General features: G+C 38.6%; 3 protein-coding genes and 1 non-coding gene across 5 annotated transcripts; 2 read left to right on the top strand and 2 right to left on the bottom strand.

Moving 5' to 3' along the window:
• Positions 1–4,309: 4,309 nt before the first annotated feature.
• Positions 4,310–7,808, top strand: LOC135639009 (eukaryotic translation initiation factor-like). Its single transcript, XM_065152694.1, has 5 exons — positions 4,310–4,571; positions 5,296–5,464; positions 5,583–5,708; positions 7,289–7,354; positions 7,557–7,808. The coding sequence occupies exons 1-5, from the start codon at positions 4,387–4,389 to the stop codon at positions 7,605–7,607; spliced, it is 597 nt and encodes a 198-aa protein (XP_065008766.1). The 5' UTR covers positions 4,310–4,386; the 3' UTR covers positions 7,608–7,808.
• A 309-nt stretch (positions 7,809–8,117) lies between these two features.
• Positions 8,118–8,188, bottom strand: TRNAG-GCC (transfer RNA glycine (anticodon GCC)). The gene has a single exon. It is a non-coding gene; the product is annotated as a tRNA-Gly (tRNA).
• A 479-nt stretch (positions 8,189–8,667) lies between these two features.
• LOC135639006 (protein NRT1/ PTR FAMILY 5.2-like) lies at positions 8,668–12,778 on the top strand. Of its 2 annotated transcripts, none has more exons than XM_065152691.1 (4): positions 8,668–8,892; positions 8,971–9,188; positions 11,044–11,597; positions 11,677–12,778. In XM_065152691.1, exons 1-4 carry the CDS (start codon positions 8,772–8,774, stop codon positions 12,557–12,559), a joined length of 1,776 nt encoding a protein of 591 aa, XP_065008763.1. In that variant the 5' UTR covers positions 8,668–8,771; the 3' UTR covers positions 12,560–12,778. The 2 variants fall into 2 exon arrangements, with proteins under 2 accessions (XP_065008763.1, XP_065008764.1); XM_065152692.1 differs by having other exon boundaries at positions 8,777–8,888.
• Positions 12,779–12,880: 102 nt separating this feature from the next.
• Positions 12,881–16,277, bottom strand: LOC135639008 (cyclin-dependent kinase inhibitor 4-like). Its single transcript, XM_065152693.1, has 3 exons — positions 15,692–16,277; positions 13,702–13,896; positions 12,881–13,550 (listed from the first exon to the last, which is right to left on the bottom strand). Exons 1-3 carry the CDS (start codon positions 16,078–16,080, stop codon positions 13,481–13,483), a joined length of 654 nt encoding a protein of 217 aa, XP_065008765.1. The 5' UTR covers positions 16,081–16,277; the 3' UTR covers positions 12,881–13,480.
• Between the last annotated feature and the right edge of the window lie 146 nt (positions 16,278–16,423).

The raw sequence follows: 16,423 nt of genomic DNA, 5'->3' as shown, positions 1-16,423 counted from the left end.
AAAAATAAGATATACAAATGTGTAAGAGATAAATATTATAATAAACCAAGTACTTATCATGTAAGATCCGTAGTATAGTATGACTATCATTATATAATTTAAGTGGTTCAATAGTGGATAATAGGGTGACGACTTCTTTGATATTCTACATATTCGTAATTCATAATAGATCTTAAATATACTTTTTTGAGACATGAGAAGCCCAAAAAATAGCTTAAGATTTCTAAATCATTGATGGATAGAGAATCAATCTGCTAATTATTTAAGGAATTATTTGATTTCTATAGGATTATTACCTGATAATATCATCCACATAAACTAGTAGATATATAATTTTTTTTTGATAGAAATAAATAGGTGTCAAATTTGGAGTTGACAAAGTCGATTGATGTAAGAAACGAGTTAATTTTGGTATACTAGGCTCTTGTAGCTTCGCGAAGTCCTAAGTAGCTTTTTATAGTTTACAAACATGACTTAGATATCGACGGAAGATGAAGTCAAAGGATTGCTACATAAGACATCATTAATTAAGGTCCCTTTTAATAAAGTATTGTTAATATCTAATTGACATATATGCTAACCTTGAGTAATAGATGAGTCGAATTCTTGTCAGTTTAATAATTAGATTAAATATTTTTATGAAATCAACACATAATCGTTGGTGAAATCCTTTAGCTAGTAGACGTACTTTGTATCTAGCAATGGATCCATCTATGTTCCATTTAATTTGAAAGATTCACTTACACCCGATGATATTTTATGTGTGGTGAGATAGTATATGGGTCCATATGGCACTATGGTGTATAGCATTGTATTCTTCACACATGACTTTGTATTAGTATAGAGATTTTTGAGCTTGAGTGATGATGATAGGTTTAGTAAGCTCAAGTGAAAAGCTTGTGGTAGCATGAAGATCAAAGATTTAACATGGTTTGAAGATGTTATTTTTGGAGCTTATTGTCATGTGATATTCAAGCTCAATGGTATTATTAGGTTGTGTTTGAGGTATGAGAATTGGTAGAGAGTTAGTAAAATGTACCTAATCAGGTTGATACACTTTGGTGTCACTTCACCGAGATGAGAGTAAAGACATCATTTGTGGTGCCAAGGGTATTACTTCATTGGGCATTGAAGAGTGAGTTAATAGAGGAATAGATAGAAAAGTTGTAGGGGGAGTGAGGTAATGCTAAACTAGAGTGATAAAGGAGGACAAGTTTAGAAGAGAACTATTGGTTAATGCGATAAGAGGTGTGCTTGAGAGGGTTTAAGGTGTACTCATATGAACCTAGTGATGTATAATTGTTATAATAACTCATATTTATAAAGGAGCAAGATTTTGAAAAGAAAATGTGGACTCGACGAAAATAATATGACGTAATATAAAGACTTTTTGAGTTTAAGGATTATAACACTGAAACATATATGCTTAGGAGAGTATCCAATGAAGATGCAAGGCTTAGATATTGGTATAACCTTATCTGATGTGTAGGAGCGTAACTAGGGATAACATAAATAGCCAAATAATTTGAGTTTTTAAAGGTTTGAGATTTTATGAAATAATTTTTCAAATGATGACTGTGTAGATGGATTAGGGTGAGCATACGATTAATGAGGTAGACTACAATTGAAAGACTATTAACCAAAAGATTAGTAGCATAGAGTTTTAGTGTAAAAGGGTGAGACTAATTTCAACTATATATCGATGCTTTCATTCAGTAGAGCCAACTAGTTGATGTATGTATTGTGATGACTTAAGATATTGTATATCATAGGATAAGAGGTGAGTTGTTAGGGCTTTGCATTTATTTCATTTATTAAAGTAAATTATCTTGATTGCAGACCAGAAGAAGTTCTTGACCATCATTCTAAAATGGGTAAATATTCTTGTAACTTTATATTTATGTTTGTGAGAGTATAATCATGTATATTTAGTGAAGCAATCTACGAAAATGACAGAATCTAAAACTATCAAAGGAGGTGGTTGGGGTAGGGCTAGATATCAGTGTAAATAATTTCAAGGATTTAATGTGGCTTGAAGATGTTATTTTTAGAGCATGTTATCATGTGATGTTCAAACCCAATTGTATTATTAGGTTATATTAGAGGGATAAGAATTAGTGGAGAGTTAGTAACATATACATAATCAGGCTGATACACCTTAGTGTTACTTTACCGAAGAGAGGATAAAGACATCCTTTGTGGTGCCAAGAGTATTGTTTCATCGAGCATTACAGAGTAAGTAAAGGAGTAGATGAATAAGTTATAGAGAGGGTGAGGTGGTATGTATTAGAGTGATAAGGGATGATAGGTCTAGAGGAGAACTGTTGGTTGATGCGGTGAGAGGTGTGCTTGAGAGAGTTTATGGTATACTCATATGGACCTAGTGATATATAATTATTGTAGTGGCTTGCATTGCTGAATGAGCAAAATTTTGGAAAGAAAAAGTGGACTCAACAAAAATAACATAACGTGGTATAAAGACCTTTTGAATTTGAGGATTAGAATATCGAAATATATTATGTTCAAGGGAGTAGGCTTGGATCTTGGTGTTAACTTTGTGTGATAGTAGAGGTATAGTCAAAGATAATATAAATAATTGAATACTTTAAGTTATTGAAAGTTTGGGGATTTATGAAATAGTTTTTCAAATTATAACTAGTGTTGTAAGATTGAGGTGAATATATGGTTAATGAGGTGAGACTAATAACAAAAAAGTTAATAGTATAGAGTTTTGATATAAAAAGGTGAGACTAATTTCAACTATATGTTGATATTTTTGTTCAATAGAGTCAACTAGTTGATGTGTGCGTGTTGTGACTTTAGATGTTATACATCACAGGATAATAGGTGAGTTATTAGGGCTCGGTATTTATCTCCTCCGTTATAGTAAATTATTTGACGGTAGACTAGAAGAAGTTCTCGACTACCATTCTAAAATAGATAAAGATTTTGGTGACTTCATATTTATATATGAAATGATATAGTCATATATATTTAGTGAAGTAATCAAGGAATATAGCATAGAATCTAAAATTATCAAAGAGGATGATCGGAGTAATACACTAGACATCAGTATAAATAATTTCAAATGGTTTAAAGTAGAATATGAAGGACATTCTAAAAGATAGTATGTGTTTATTATTAAGGCAAGTATCAAAATAAATTATAATTATTTGAAAGTTGAAATAAAGTAACGAGAAATTAATTATTATTGAATAGAGGATAACGGATGCCACACATCAATTGAAGCAATAACTAAAATAAGAGCAATTGATTGGGTAATTTATGAAGTTCACGGTCATTCATAAATATATTTATTCTACCTTAAACTAAAGATGTCTCCATCCTCCTTCACAAGAAACTAGTAAAAAAGAACTTAATAAATGTATCATTTTATTAATAGAATTGAGATAAAGAGATAAGATTCCTTTTCATATGAAGTGACGAGAGAACCTCTACCACTCGCTTATTTGATAGAGCAGTATAGTGGATATCATATAAGGTTACGATTGTGATTTTTGATAACATATCTACTAGTTGAATGTTTGTTGTTTAAAGAAGAATCGTAGGAGGCATCGGTGAGGAAAATCACTCCTATTCTTTACTTACCATAGAGAATCTCTGACATGGGTGTTGTCATTGGCTTCCTTAGACCCGCCAATGCCACCTATAGAGAAGACAACGTTTGATCTAAAGTTGAAAAACTTCGACACCCATACCACCAAGATCAAGATCATAAAGGAGGTGAGGACTTTCACAAACCTGGGTTGAATGAGGCTAACAAGCTCATACAGAAGAGGATATGCTACTCTCGAACAAAGAAAAATCTTGCTTGAAGGACTCTAATACCATGAAGAATTGGGAAACTTATTATTTTATTTATATCATAATATATATTTATCAATCATACACTCAAATTATACAATCAAACCATTTATAATTAATCCTCAAATCATAAATCAATTAAAGATTTCTAAACGTGAGATTTGGATTTGACTATATAATATATATTTCTATATAATTCAACTCACGAATTTATTTATGATTTTTTTATTCAGCGTCATAATTTGATTTAAATGAATTATTTCGGATAAAATTTATATTAAATAAAAAGCAAAAAGATAGATATGTGTTGACAATGTATTTCTACAACACCGCTTGTGGTTATTATTTCATCAGATTTAATTCATACTAATTCCCAGACGTTTTGGGGACTTTATTATAAACCGTGGGACTTTATTTGCAAATGAAATGATGTGAGGGGCTTACGTAAAGAAACCTCACTATTTATGCGACCGACTCCGAACCCTTCGTTCTTGTGGCGGCTCTCTTTTGGCGTCTCGTCGCTTCTGATTCTGTCAAAGTTTACGGAGATTGGAGAGGAGGATGGCGGAGGTGGGCGAGACGATGGCGGCGAGCTCTGGTGGCGAGGGCGGAGTAGAGGCGCCACACCGCCTGGAGAGGAAGTGGACGTTCTGGTTCGACAACCAGTCGAAGCCGAAGCAGGGCGCCGCCTGGGGCAGCGCCCTTCGCAAGGTCTACACCTTCGACACCGTCGAGGAGTTCTGGTGGTACGACAACCCTGATGTTTGATCTGTTCCTCCTGATCTATATTACGATCTGTGGTGCTTGAGAGGGTTTGTTGTTCGTCTTGCTTGTATTCATATTTTCTAGCCTGCCCTGGAAGTGAATCATAGCTTTGTATGATTCTTTGCAGTTTTGCGTGTTGATGATTTATTTAGTAGCCTTCTTTCTTTAGATCTTAAAAAAGGAATAATGGAGGAGACGCCTTCCATCATGATTTTAACCCTAAATCCTTAACGATGAAGATAGGAAAGCAATTATACTTATTTTTATCGTAAGAACATCTGTGGTTATCACCCTTTTTTTCTATAAGTTCATGTTCAAAGGGAATAAAGCATCATCTCGGTACTTTGAACTACGGCTTCTCCATTTAATTGTTAGGAGTTCTAGAAGTATCAACTCAAACAGCACAATAGGGTGTTCAAAATTTGCAAGCATTTGGGTGCTGAAATCTTTTTCTTTTTTTCTACTGTTTTGTGATTTATTTTGTTGAACAACAGTTGGTATAAAACTCGTTATAATCCCAATCGGACATTGTAAGAATCAGATGACTATGTACTTTTAACCCTCTGATGTTAATAAGTTTATGGCTTTCGTTCTGTTGTTATATAATCTATCTTTAACCAGGGCTCTTGTAATTTTGTCTCATCTTCCATGTTAGCTTTAAATTTGCTAAATAATTGTGCATTTGGTTTTGTTTTTTCTTTGCAGCTTGTATGATGAGATCTTTCGTCCGAGCAAATTGCCTGCTAACACCGACTTCCACTGTTTCAAGTCCGGGATAGAACCCAAATGGGAAGATCCTGAATGTGCAAATGGAGGCAAGTGGACTGTTACATGTAACAGAAAGGCCACTCTTGACACCTTGTGGCTAGAGACGGTGTGTCATTTTTATTTTTTTGACAATAATTTGCTCTTAAGTTTGTAGCGACTATTTTGAAATTTACTAGATTGTAATCCTAAGTAATTTTTGATATGCAATTAACTGGATGTTGCAGTTGATGGCTTTGATTGGGGAGCAGTTTGAAGAGAGTGAGGAAATTTGTGGTATTGTTGTTAGTGTACGCCAAAGGCAGGACAAGCTTGCGTTGTGGACAAAGGCAGCAAGCAACGAAGCTGTTCAGGTTCTTTTCTTTCATACTTGAATAAATTTGTGATGGATATTAATCTGTAAAGACATAATATAATATAAATTACTTTACACTGTAGGTAGTCATATACAACATTGGGTGTTCGTGTTTCTTTCTTTTACCGTGATCTTTACCTTTTTAAGAAAATGTTGGTGGCACTGTTTGGGTGCTGTTTTTGAATTAATTACTTGATGGTGTCTTTGGTCCATGATAAGGTCCCATCGTGCACTCATGGCATGACCACTGCATTATTTGTGAGCTATGCTTAATGTGTGCTTGCACCATTCGATTGAATCTTAACAGTTGTGACGTTGAGTGCTTAATCACTATTCACCAACTTATGCTGTTTTGTACCAAAAATATGGTGATATTAGTAAAGCATTAAATTAAAATCTGAATTTTGAAGAAGTTTGCATTACAGAAAACTCTCCAAAGAGGATTCAAGGAATGTCAAAATGCACCAAGAAGTTACAAGTATGACTGGTTGAGTTAATGTTGTTTAGCACTTTGAAAAGATGAAGAGTTGTAAACAGCATCATAGTTGTAAATTTGGGAAAATAAAATGGAAGTCTTAGTAATACAAAATGAAAGACAGTGTAGTGTCATATTATCTTGATGACAACGGGAAACTGCCGTATAAAGTATGATTAATATTGTTAATCTGACTGCTCAGGTAAGTAAAATAAAGGGACATTGACACTCAGACTTTATTTTACTTACCAGATTGATGAGATTAAGATTAACATGCTCAATTCTTACCCGGTTTCCTTCCATAATCTTTATGAGATCTTTTTTCCTATATCGCTTATGATTTTTTCGTCCACAAGACAGCTAAGCAGGTTTTAAGATCTTTGGTTTTCAAAGTTACCAAACACTATTTTGTAGCTTTATTGCTTTTTAACCATCTCTGACTTCCTCTCATCTGTCAACTATTTATACATTTTTGATCATTTCCTTTCTAGTATATTTGTAGTGCAATTGTCTTTTGCGTCACCTTTTATTCTATGTAGGCTTATTATGTACGATAATTCAACAGACACCTATAAGTGTATTCTCTATTTTAGGGGTAAGAACCAGTGTGCTGAGGTGTACACCTATAAGTAGGATGCCCCGGTGCACGAGGTTCTATACTGATTTTTTTTGTGGATCGTTATGAACTGGAAGAATCAACAGTACTTTGCTGATCCCAGGCTGATCTCACCAGTTCTGACTGATTGTGGCCAGTTCTAACAATTTGCTAGTTCCAATACCTGTCAGGCTTATTGCAGCCTATGCTCACCAATGCCACCAATCTGTCTGATTGCCTTCTGATTCCAGCTGATTCCTAACCAATCTTTAACTTTAGGTTCTTTATAGAATACCTGACTCCATGATCAGATTTTATTAATCTGACCAGATATTACTCCTAAACCTTATGGCCGATCCTGATTTTGTTCGCAATTCCAGAAAAAAGTGAACAATAAAGCATACGATGATATTAAATCACTTTTTTATTCTTATGCTTTAGATTTGTTTCCTTGTTTCTCAATATTTTGTACTCAGTTCTGAAACTAACTCGATGAATTCTTTGTTAGATGAGCATTGGGCGGAAGTGGAAGGAAATCATCGACTTCAATGAGAAGATCGTATACAGCTTTCATGTACATCCCTTTACAACCTTAAAACCTCAGGAATCAGTCTATCATGTCAGCATATCGACTCGAATGCATTTTACACTACATCCAGATTTTTATTTACCTTAATTTTATTGGTTCTATTTAGCACCTCGAAGTGAACCGAAAAACAAAATAGTATGTGTTACCATCTATCCTCAGAATGTTAATTTGTTTCCTCCTCCTGCAGGATGACTCGAGAAGAGACAAGTCGAATAGAGGTGGTCGATACAGTGTTTGACTACTTGCGATGAGGTATCAATAGTCGACTTAAAATTTTGTAACGACCTCTTGGAGTTCCTGAGAGGCTCATCGAAGCTTTGCTTGAGAGGTCACTTGTCTGAGACTTAGTGTTGAATGTTTCGTTTGTATCTGAAAATTCCTACATTTCTTTGTTCCCTATGGATTTTGCTTTATATTGCAGTGGCATATTTTAAGTTTACATGTTTCGTGAAGTTAATGTGTACGTCGCATATAATCAAATTATGCATTCCCAACACATGATGACGTGCGTTGACAGTCTCTATAAGTAATTCCTACTGCACGTTTTTCCTTTTTCGGGAGAAAGGGGTAATTTTAAGATAGAGATAGATTGTCTCCATAAGTAGATTATATATTCACAGTCTCTATAAATAGATTACTTTGTTCGTGCGCTTCGCTTCTTTCAAGCTGCCGCCAAGTCCTTTTCTTTCTTATAAATCTCATATCAAATTATGCGCGGAAGCATTCTTGAAGCTACTAAAAAATGGCTTGCACCAGCCGGGAATCGAACCCGGGTCTGTACCGTGGCAGGGTACTATTCTACCACTAGACCACTGGTGCTTTGATGATGATTGTTTCTTTACTGTTTTTGATCTTGAATGCCATCGTCTCGTCATCCGACCTTGCTTAGATGATAATATATACTACTTTGGGGATTCATTTATCTCAAAGCCATTTTCTGATACAAATGTCATTGTGGTTGCTGAACTAAACCACACATCAATTATTTGTTGTTAGACGTACATTGAACTGCGAGGACGAAGTCGAGTATAGCAACAAGAAGAGCTCACAGTGCGTGCAACTCCAAGGGCGTGGAGCGAGGCTGTCAATGGCGGCATGCCGGTCTTCTTCCACAGCCGAACGAGGGAGACCTGACGGCAATAGCGGTGACCCCAAACTTATGCACCTCAGAGGTCTTCCTCATCGAAGACGTTTCCACGCTTCCTTATCAAACCTTTGAATAATTATGCACTGACCCGCACATACTTCTATGTACAGTGTGAAATGAACGCTTGGGTACGGAAGGCTACAGAGGGAAGGCCATGCGAGGAATAAGTGTGGAGGACAAATTGGTAATCTGCGTCTGACAGAGTCTATAAATGAGCAACCACTCCGTGAGTGTTCGAAGCACCATAGCTCGACAATGGCGGAGAGCAGAGAGACTGGGGAGGGAGACTACGCCAAGGATGGCTCCGTGGACCTCAAGGGGAGCCCTGTGCTTAGATCCAAGAGAGGCGGATGGACTGCTTGCTCCTTCGTTGTTGGTAACAAATAATATGCCTTGTATAACTTCCATCGAAGCCTCTAATTCCCATACATCGGTGATCATTCTTGTTGTGCAGTGTACGAGGTGTTTGAAAGGATGGCGTACTATGGAATCTCATCCAACTTGGTGCTGTATTTGACCAACAAGCTCCATCAGGGCACCGTTGATGCAGCAAACAACGTCACCAACTGGGTGGGCACTGTGTTCTTGACACCACTCTTAGGGGCGTACGTCGCCGACGCTCTTCTCGGCCGATACTGGACCTTCCTCTTCTCTTCTGCCATCTATCTCTCGGTAACTCCACTTCACTCCCTTCAACTCAGGTTTACTTCTCCTTTTTCGTTTGATTTCACTGCCTTCAACTCAGATTTATCTCTTTATCTTTAGCTGCTAGACAAAATTTATCTCAACACTGTTAACTCCAAGTTTTCGTATTCATTGCTGATCTATTTTCCACTTGTAGTAGACACAAGCATTTAACCTTTCTCACTGGAAACGTATACTTATACGCGACCACAAGACATCTCACCATCCTCACCAGTAAAGCACTGCTTTTCTAGAAGAACAAGTATTCGATACGTGTGGATCTCCATGACACCAACAAGTTTGTGTGGAGCTCATCAGCTAACCTTCTGTATTTGATTTCCATAAAATAAAAATATCGTATGGGATAGGGTTTTACATCGAAATAAAAAATATTTTTTTAAAAAAAAATAGTAATTAATTTTGTTGGTAAAAAACCTTAATAATCTATCATAAGATTCCACTGTCTGAGAAACCCTAATGTCAAACACGCTACATATGGTGTCATGTCACATGAGCAATCATTTCGTTGACCGTCATGTCTTACATGATAGAAGCGTTGACTGTTCCAGTTGGCTCTGACCCACCATAGGACCAAATCCATGAATGCCAAGGGACACCCTTGCCTCAACTCAACTTATTGCCAATCCCCTTCGACATGATTGCCATGGTTGGCAGCTAGATCCAGTCTTTCCCACTACAAAGATAGTCAAAGCAGAGACAATCTTCCATAGATATCGGCGCCGGGAAGCTATTGTGACTTTGTCGGACTCCTCGGAGACTTTTCTGTCCTACGATCGTCTTCATCCTTCGGCAACCGACAGTGACCTCGTTGGTCTCCATATGGACTTTTCTTCCGTGCCACTGACTTCTCCCCATCAAACAATCGGCAAAAGTCTTGGTTGTCTGTGTGGTGATGGATTAACTCAAAACAAATGAGAACCGAGACTTCCATCTCACCATTATTTGAGTTCATCCTTATCTGACTTCCTCTTCAATTCATTTGTTTCATGCTCTGAGAAGTCGCTTTCATGTTCTCCCAAGCCAGTTCACATTCACGTTGACTTGTAATGTTAGCACGAATCAATAGTTTATGCTTGTGCATGACCTATCTGCACTGTCAACTCATTAATTAATATACTGATAGACACCAATTCATTAAATAATTATTATTATTTTATATATATTAATATAAAATTATTTGTTTACTCCTTTTTTTCCTATGTGACTCAATTATCTTCTCAGAATAAATGGTACGATCATAAACTTGACTATTTATCATTCAGATTTAATTCTTTTTTTTCAATCATTATTTTTTTGTACTCACTCTCTCATTAGCTCTTTCTCTCTCTTTTTTTTTTTAATCATCCACTTTTCTCTTTCTCTCTCCTATCTTTCTTTTTCTTTTTAATCATCACTCATTTACAAATATTGACTCTAATATCATGTTAGAAATCCATTAACAATAAGTGAGTCAATAGTCAAAGTTATATTGAGTTTAACACCAATTCAATCCAAAAGTTTAAGCTGTTAGATTGTCTAACATATATCATCCAGCTTTCTCAATATTTATAAATTCAGAATTATTCTCTTAGTACTTTTTTCAATCCTTTCTAAATATCTTCTTAACACTCACCGAAATATATATGATAATTCACTACCAAACAGTCAGAACCGAAGAAGATAGCAGTGGCCATGTAATAATCCTCCTTGATCTTATTGTTAGTGAAAGAGCATCTATTTGAGAATTCCAGAAGGAAAAGTAGTCTTTTTTTGGCAAACGAATCCAAAGAGGTCATCATCTTCTCAACTTGTGCATGACGAATGCCAAACTCCATGCTCACAGGGGATGTGTTTGCTGACGTTAGCAGTCTCCATCTCTCCGCTGAAACCAGAATCCTGCAAGGTAAACTGCGAGCCAACTTCAACACTGCAGTTGGCTGCCTTCTTTGGGGGACTGTACATAATAGCACTGGGAAACGGTGGAACAAAGCCCAACATCTCGACCATCGGAGCAGACCAGTTCGATGAGTTCGATCCCAAGGAGAAGATGCACAAGCTCTCCTTCTTCAACTGGTGGATGTTCAGCATCTTCGTGGGGACCCTCTTCGCCCACACGTTCTTGGTCTACATACAGGACAACGTGGGATGGAGTTTAGGTTATGGAATTCCAACCCTTGGTCTGCTGATCTCGGTGTTGATCTTTTTGGCTGGCACACCATATTACAGGCACAAACTGCCCCAAGGAAGTCCATTTACCAGGATGGCAAGGGTTATAGTGGCTGCGACAAGGAAGTGGAAGCTTCCCATACCTAATGACCCAAAGGAGCTTCATGAGCTTGATCTCGAGGTGTATTCTAAGAAAGGAAAGTTCAGGATCGACTCCACCGATTGCTTAAGGTCAGTGCATCCACAAGTACTCAAGTTACGCTATCATCAAACGCAAGCATCTCCATTCTCTCACCATTCCAAAGTGCAGGTTCCTTAACAAAGCTGCAGTAAAATGCAGCCCAAACACCCCATGGACACTGTGCCCGGTCACACAGGTGGAAGAGACGAAGCGAATTCTACGACTGCTGCCGATTCTGGCCGCCATGTTCATTCCCTGCACCCTGATCGCTCAGATCAACACCCTCTTCGTCAAACAAGGCACTACTTTGGATCTTCACATTGGGCCGCACTTCCAAATCCCCCCAGCTAGCCTGGGAGCATTCGTCACTGTTTCCATGCTCGTAACGGTCGGCCTTTACGACTGCTACTTAGTAAAGGTCATGAGAGTTTGGACAAAGAACCCAAGGGGGATCACCTTGCTCCAGAGAATGGGAGTGGGACTGGCACTTCAGATCGTCTCCATGTCGGTCGCGTCGCTTACCGAAGTAAGAAGGCTAAGCATTGCAAGAAACCATGGAGTAGACAAGACGGGAGGCCATATTCCTGTCACCATCTTCATATTGCTTCCTCAGTTCGTGCTGATGGGAATAGCAGATGCCTTTTTGGTCGTTGGGAAGATAGAGTTCTTCTATGACCAAGCTCCGGAGAGCATGAAAAGCTTGGGGACTGCCTTCTCCTTGACAGCTTATGGGATTGGTAATTTCTTCAGCAGCTTTCTCCTAAAACTGGTGGCTGACATAACGAGCAAGAATGGCAAGGGATGGATACTGAACAACCTGAATGCCTCACGTCTAGACTACTACTATGCACTCCTCACTGTTCTTGGTGTCTTCAACTTCATCTTCTTCTCATATGTGGCCCACATTTACTCCTACAACCGGGAGTTATGCGAATCTATGGATGCGAGAAGGGAAGAACAAGGGGTGAAGTGTGATCAGAAAGAGACAAATGGCCAAGTTCAATGCTTATGATGCATTGGTGGAGCAGTGAGAAGGCCAGATTAGTCTCACAGATGCTGTGATATCAGTTGATATGCATATCGGAGAATGCTTTTAGTTGCATTAGTGTCTTTATATTTCACTCCTGTAAACATCGCATATGTGATGGTTAAACTGAAAGCGTCGTGAATGTTTCAGCCATCAACAAGAAATATGATTTGGGAAACGATGCAGAAAGAAAATGTAGTTTTACGACTGATCTTTAATATACATACACACAGCATCACATTAGAATCGATTTCATGCACTAACATCTTTTCCAGTTAATACTTCACAAACCAACAGCTGCTGACATGAGAAAGAAATGAAAAGAAATTATTCCCAGAAGACCATCAAACAGTAAAAATGAGAATGAGAGGTGCTCTGCCATGGTAAAACAACTCCATTCATTGACCATTATGGACACACCGGCATATGGCAGAGCTTAATACATACAGTACCATCAAGAACATGCTCACCAGAACATATCTATCATGGCCTCTTTCTGGCCTACATAGAGTTGTGTGTCCACAAGGATCGAATAAAGGCAAATGGGTCATTTTATATTTCTGACAGACCACTCTGAACCATTAGCGACCATCACAAGAACTCGTAGCTACTAGTAACACTAACTCTGGTGCAGCATTGTTGATCTCCGTTCCATCGGAAGAGTGCTGCTGCTGCATTACAAAGGTGAGTAGCCCTACAACACACCTTGGAATGAGCTCTTAAAGAGTTATCATAAGCTTCGGCATCATCTTCTCTTCACCAAGGAGTACCTTGTCAGCTCTAAAGATCATTACACTACACCCGGAACAGGGAGCTCTGGATGTGGTGACAAAAACCGTTGGCATTGCACTCCTCTCCCTCTCTCCTCTGGAATTCCTGGACAGAGATAGTTGGATGATGTTCTCCCTACGAGTCGATTTCCACCCATTCATACCGGCCTGGGAGTGGGTGGTCATTCACAGGATCGTAGTTGTACCTGGAAGTAAGACAAAAAGGCAAGAAGAGAGGTTGGTAAGAGTCAGGTATACATCAGGGTTTTATAGCAACAGATGCAGATGGAACTCAGCAGCAGCATATTCTTTTGCTAGTAAGTTTAGGAAATGAGAAGAATATGAAGAATTGTATACTTTTCTATGAATATTTGCTGCTGGAGTTTCTCTAGCCCCATAAAAAACTCTTCCATTTCGCAATCAGTGGGGAAGTTTTGTGGCATTGGATTCTGCATTCTCCGGTGACCGGCAATTGAGTAGCTAGATCTTGTTGTAGAACCTGGAGTCACTGCTGTTGCCAAATCCCTTATCGAGCTGCAAGGTGTCATCTCTCTGACAATGCAGTAACCAAGAAATAGCATTAGAACCAAAGCACTCAAGTAAAATAAAATTAAAAAGATCATAAGATCCTCAAAACATAATTTATCCAAGAAATGAAAAGACAGGCACATAATAAAACCCTCAAAATACTTAACAATGGACCAAAAACACACTAGTAAAAGTTCCCATATACTTCTGACATTGCAATTGAACATTTCCATCATGCATCCAACTGAAGTAAAGAAGGCAACAAAAGAACCACGGCAAGCTTCAAAAGATTGATTCAGATGTGCAAAACCTAAACAAGGGCTCTAAAGATTACACATGAACCCACATAAAAGACAAAAGATACAGTCAAGTGTTAATGATACCAACCGTTGTCGGAAGGAAAAAGCTACCAAAAATTCAAATCTAATTGTGCACATGCTTGAAGTGACCATTTATCGTCAAAGCACTCCAAAACAAGAGCAGAATGCTAGCAACAAAGACAAATAATTGAGATGTAGACATGATTGCACGCACTTCGTCGACAAGGATCAAACCTGCCGACTGATTTGCAGGCAGACTCAGCATCAAATGAGATGTTCAACCATTATCTTGTTCTTCCTTTGTTTTTTTACTTACCTCACCACTTTCTTTACCATGGCCAATGGTCCATCCACAGAACCACAAGGGATCAACTCAACTTCAAACTACCACTAATCCCTCTCCCCCGTTTTGCCTTCAACCTAAAAAAAGAAAACTCAACAGTGTGGGACTTTGTAATCAATAACTCAGTATAACCATTTTAGAAGGCTAAGTTTCACAGCATGTCCTCATCCTACTCCAGGGACTAAAAATGTATGGAAAAGATCATGGAACTAAAATAAATCAGAATAAATGCCACCCAACTTTGTTGAGTTTGATGAGTTTTAGTTGGACCAAGTTATGTGAATCAGGATCTGTTTGGTACTTAGCAGTCTCAAGCATCTTGCAAGTACCAAGGAAGCAAAAAAGACGTAGGGCCACAATTGTAGGCTGTCATTAGCTGGTAAATCCACTCAGGCATTTATAGGCATCAAGGAGGTCCCCTCATTGATGGACACAAATAGGAGTTCCATAAATCTGCTGATGGTAAAGCTTGTAATCCATATCTCAGAAACAAGATACAAAATCAAGTAACAAGTTCAGTAGCAGAAGCCGAAGCCGAAGCCGAAGCAAATAAAATCAAAGTCTCAGAAACCAAAAATCAGTGAGAACCACAAAAGTTCCAAAGACAATGATAAAATTAGGCCTCGGTGAAAAGCATTTCTAAGGATAAACTCGAAGACCAAAGAAGATAAGCACAATAATGAGAACTTTCTTTTGAAGAATACTGCATTTCCAAACAAAACATGTCCGAACTCCCCATTGTCCGGTAAGAATAAAATATAGATGTTGATAAGCCAAGAAACCCAAAACAGAACGAAAAAGGAGCAGAGCAAACTCAAAGCTTAAACCCTAGGGGAAAATAGGGTTTCTGATAATTTTGTAGGTAGCACCCACCAAGAACGAAGAAAGAACATCTGTATGGAATGATTAAACCCCATCAATTTCGATTTCAAGCATAAAAGTTAGAAGAAACTACACAAGAGACTGAAACATGAAAACCTATATTTTGATATAATTTTATTTTTCGGTGCTAAAGGAACCAAAAGAAAGAACTTTCTTGGAAAAGAAAGAAAAAAACAAAACCCTAACCAAACAAGATCCGACAAAAAGCATCAGGCTTGGGAAGCCTAGCTAAAAAAAATCAGGTTTTTAGGCAAAGAATCCGGCAAAACCCCACCTTTCTCTCGATTCAGACTCGAGGAAGTTCTCGCCGAACGACACTTCCACATCCGGCGACGCACCCTCGCCCCTGTCCAAACACCTCCTCATCCGAACGGACCCCGCCGACCGCGAATTCGACGCCGAGGAACGGTTCGCCCTCTGAGAGGTAAGCTTTGGACTAGGGTTAGATTTGGGCTTGCATGCCGAAACCAGAGGCAGGGGCTTCTCGAGGCGGCGACTACGGAGTTCGAGGTAGGCGAGGGAGGAGTCCTGTGCGGCTGCGGCGGCGGCGGCAGCAGCAAGGGCCCGAGCGCGGGTGCGGACACCGAGGGAGGGCTGGTGGGCAGCGACCTCCATGACCGCCACCTCGCCGGAAAGTTTGGCTTTCCTCATATATTTCCCCATCGTATATCCTTCCCCTCCTTCACCCTCTATTGGTTCACTCCACAAAAGAGAGAAGGAACGACGAAAGAAGGCGTGGGGAGAGATAAGATGCGGAGAACGGCAATGGAAACAGAAGAAAAGAGTGAGTTTTGGGAAGCGATAGTGGGGGGAGAAAGGTGGGGTTTTGGAGAGGTATTGAGTTTTGGGAATAGATAGTGGTGGTGGGAAGGGGGGGAGAGAGGTAGTGGGAAGCAAAAACAGAGGTTGATGTTTGTACAAGACGACAACGTACGTGTATTGTACTTGAAACGCATCCGTAGGCGTATTTTAAGGAAGACTTAATTGAAATCGATATAAGTTAATT

This window comes from Musa acuminata, chromosome BXJ3-5, assembly GCF_036884655.1.
Source record: "Musa acuminata AAA Group cultivar baxijiao chromosome BXJ3-5, Cavendish_Baxijiao_AAA, whole genome shotgun sequence".
Classification (NCBI taxonomy): domain Eukaryota; kingdom Viridiplantae; phylum Streptophyta; class Magnoliopsida; order Zingiberales; family Musaceae; genus Musa; species Musa acuminata.
This window is presented reverse-complemented; position numbering and strand designations above follow the sequence as displayed.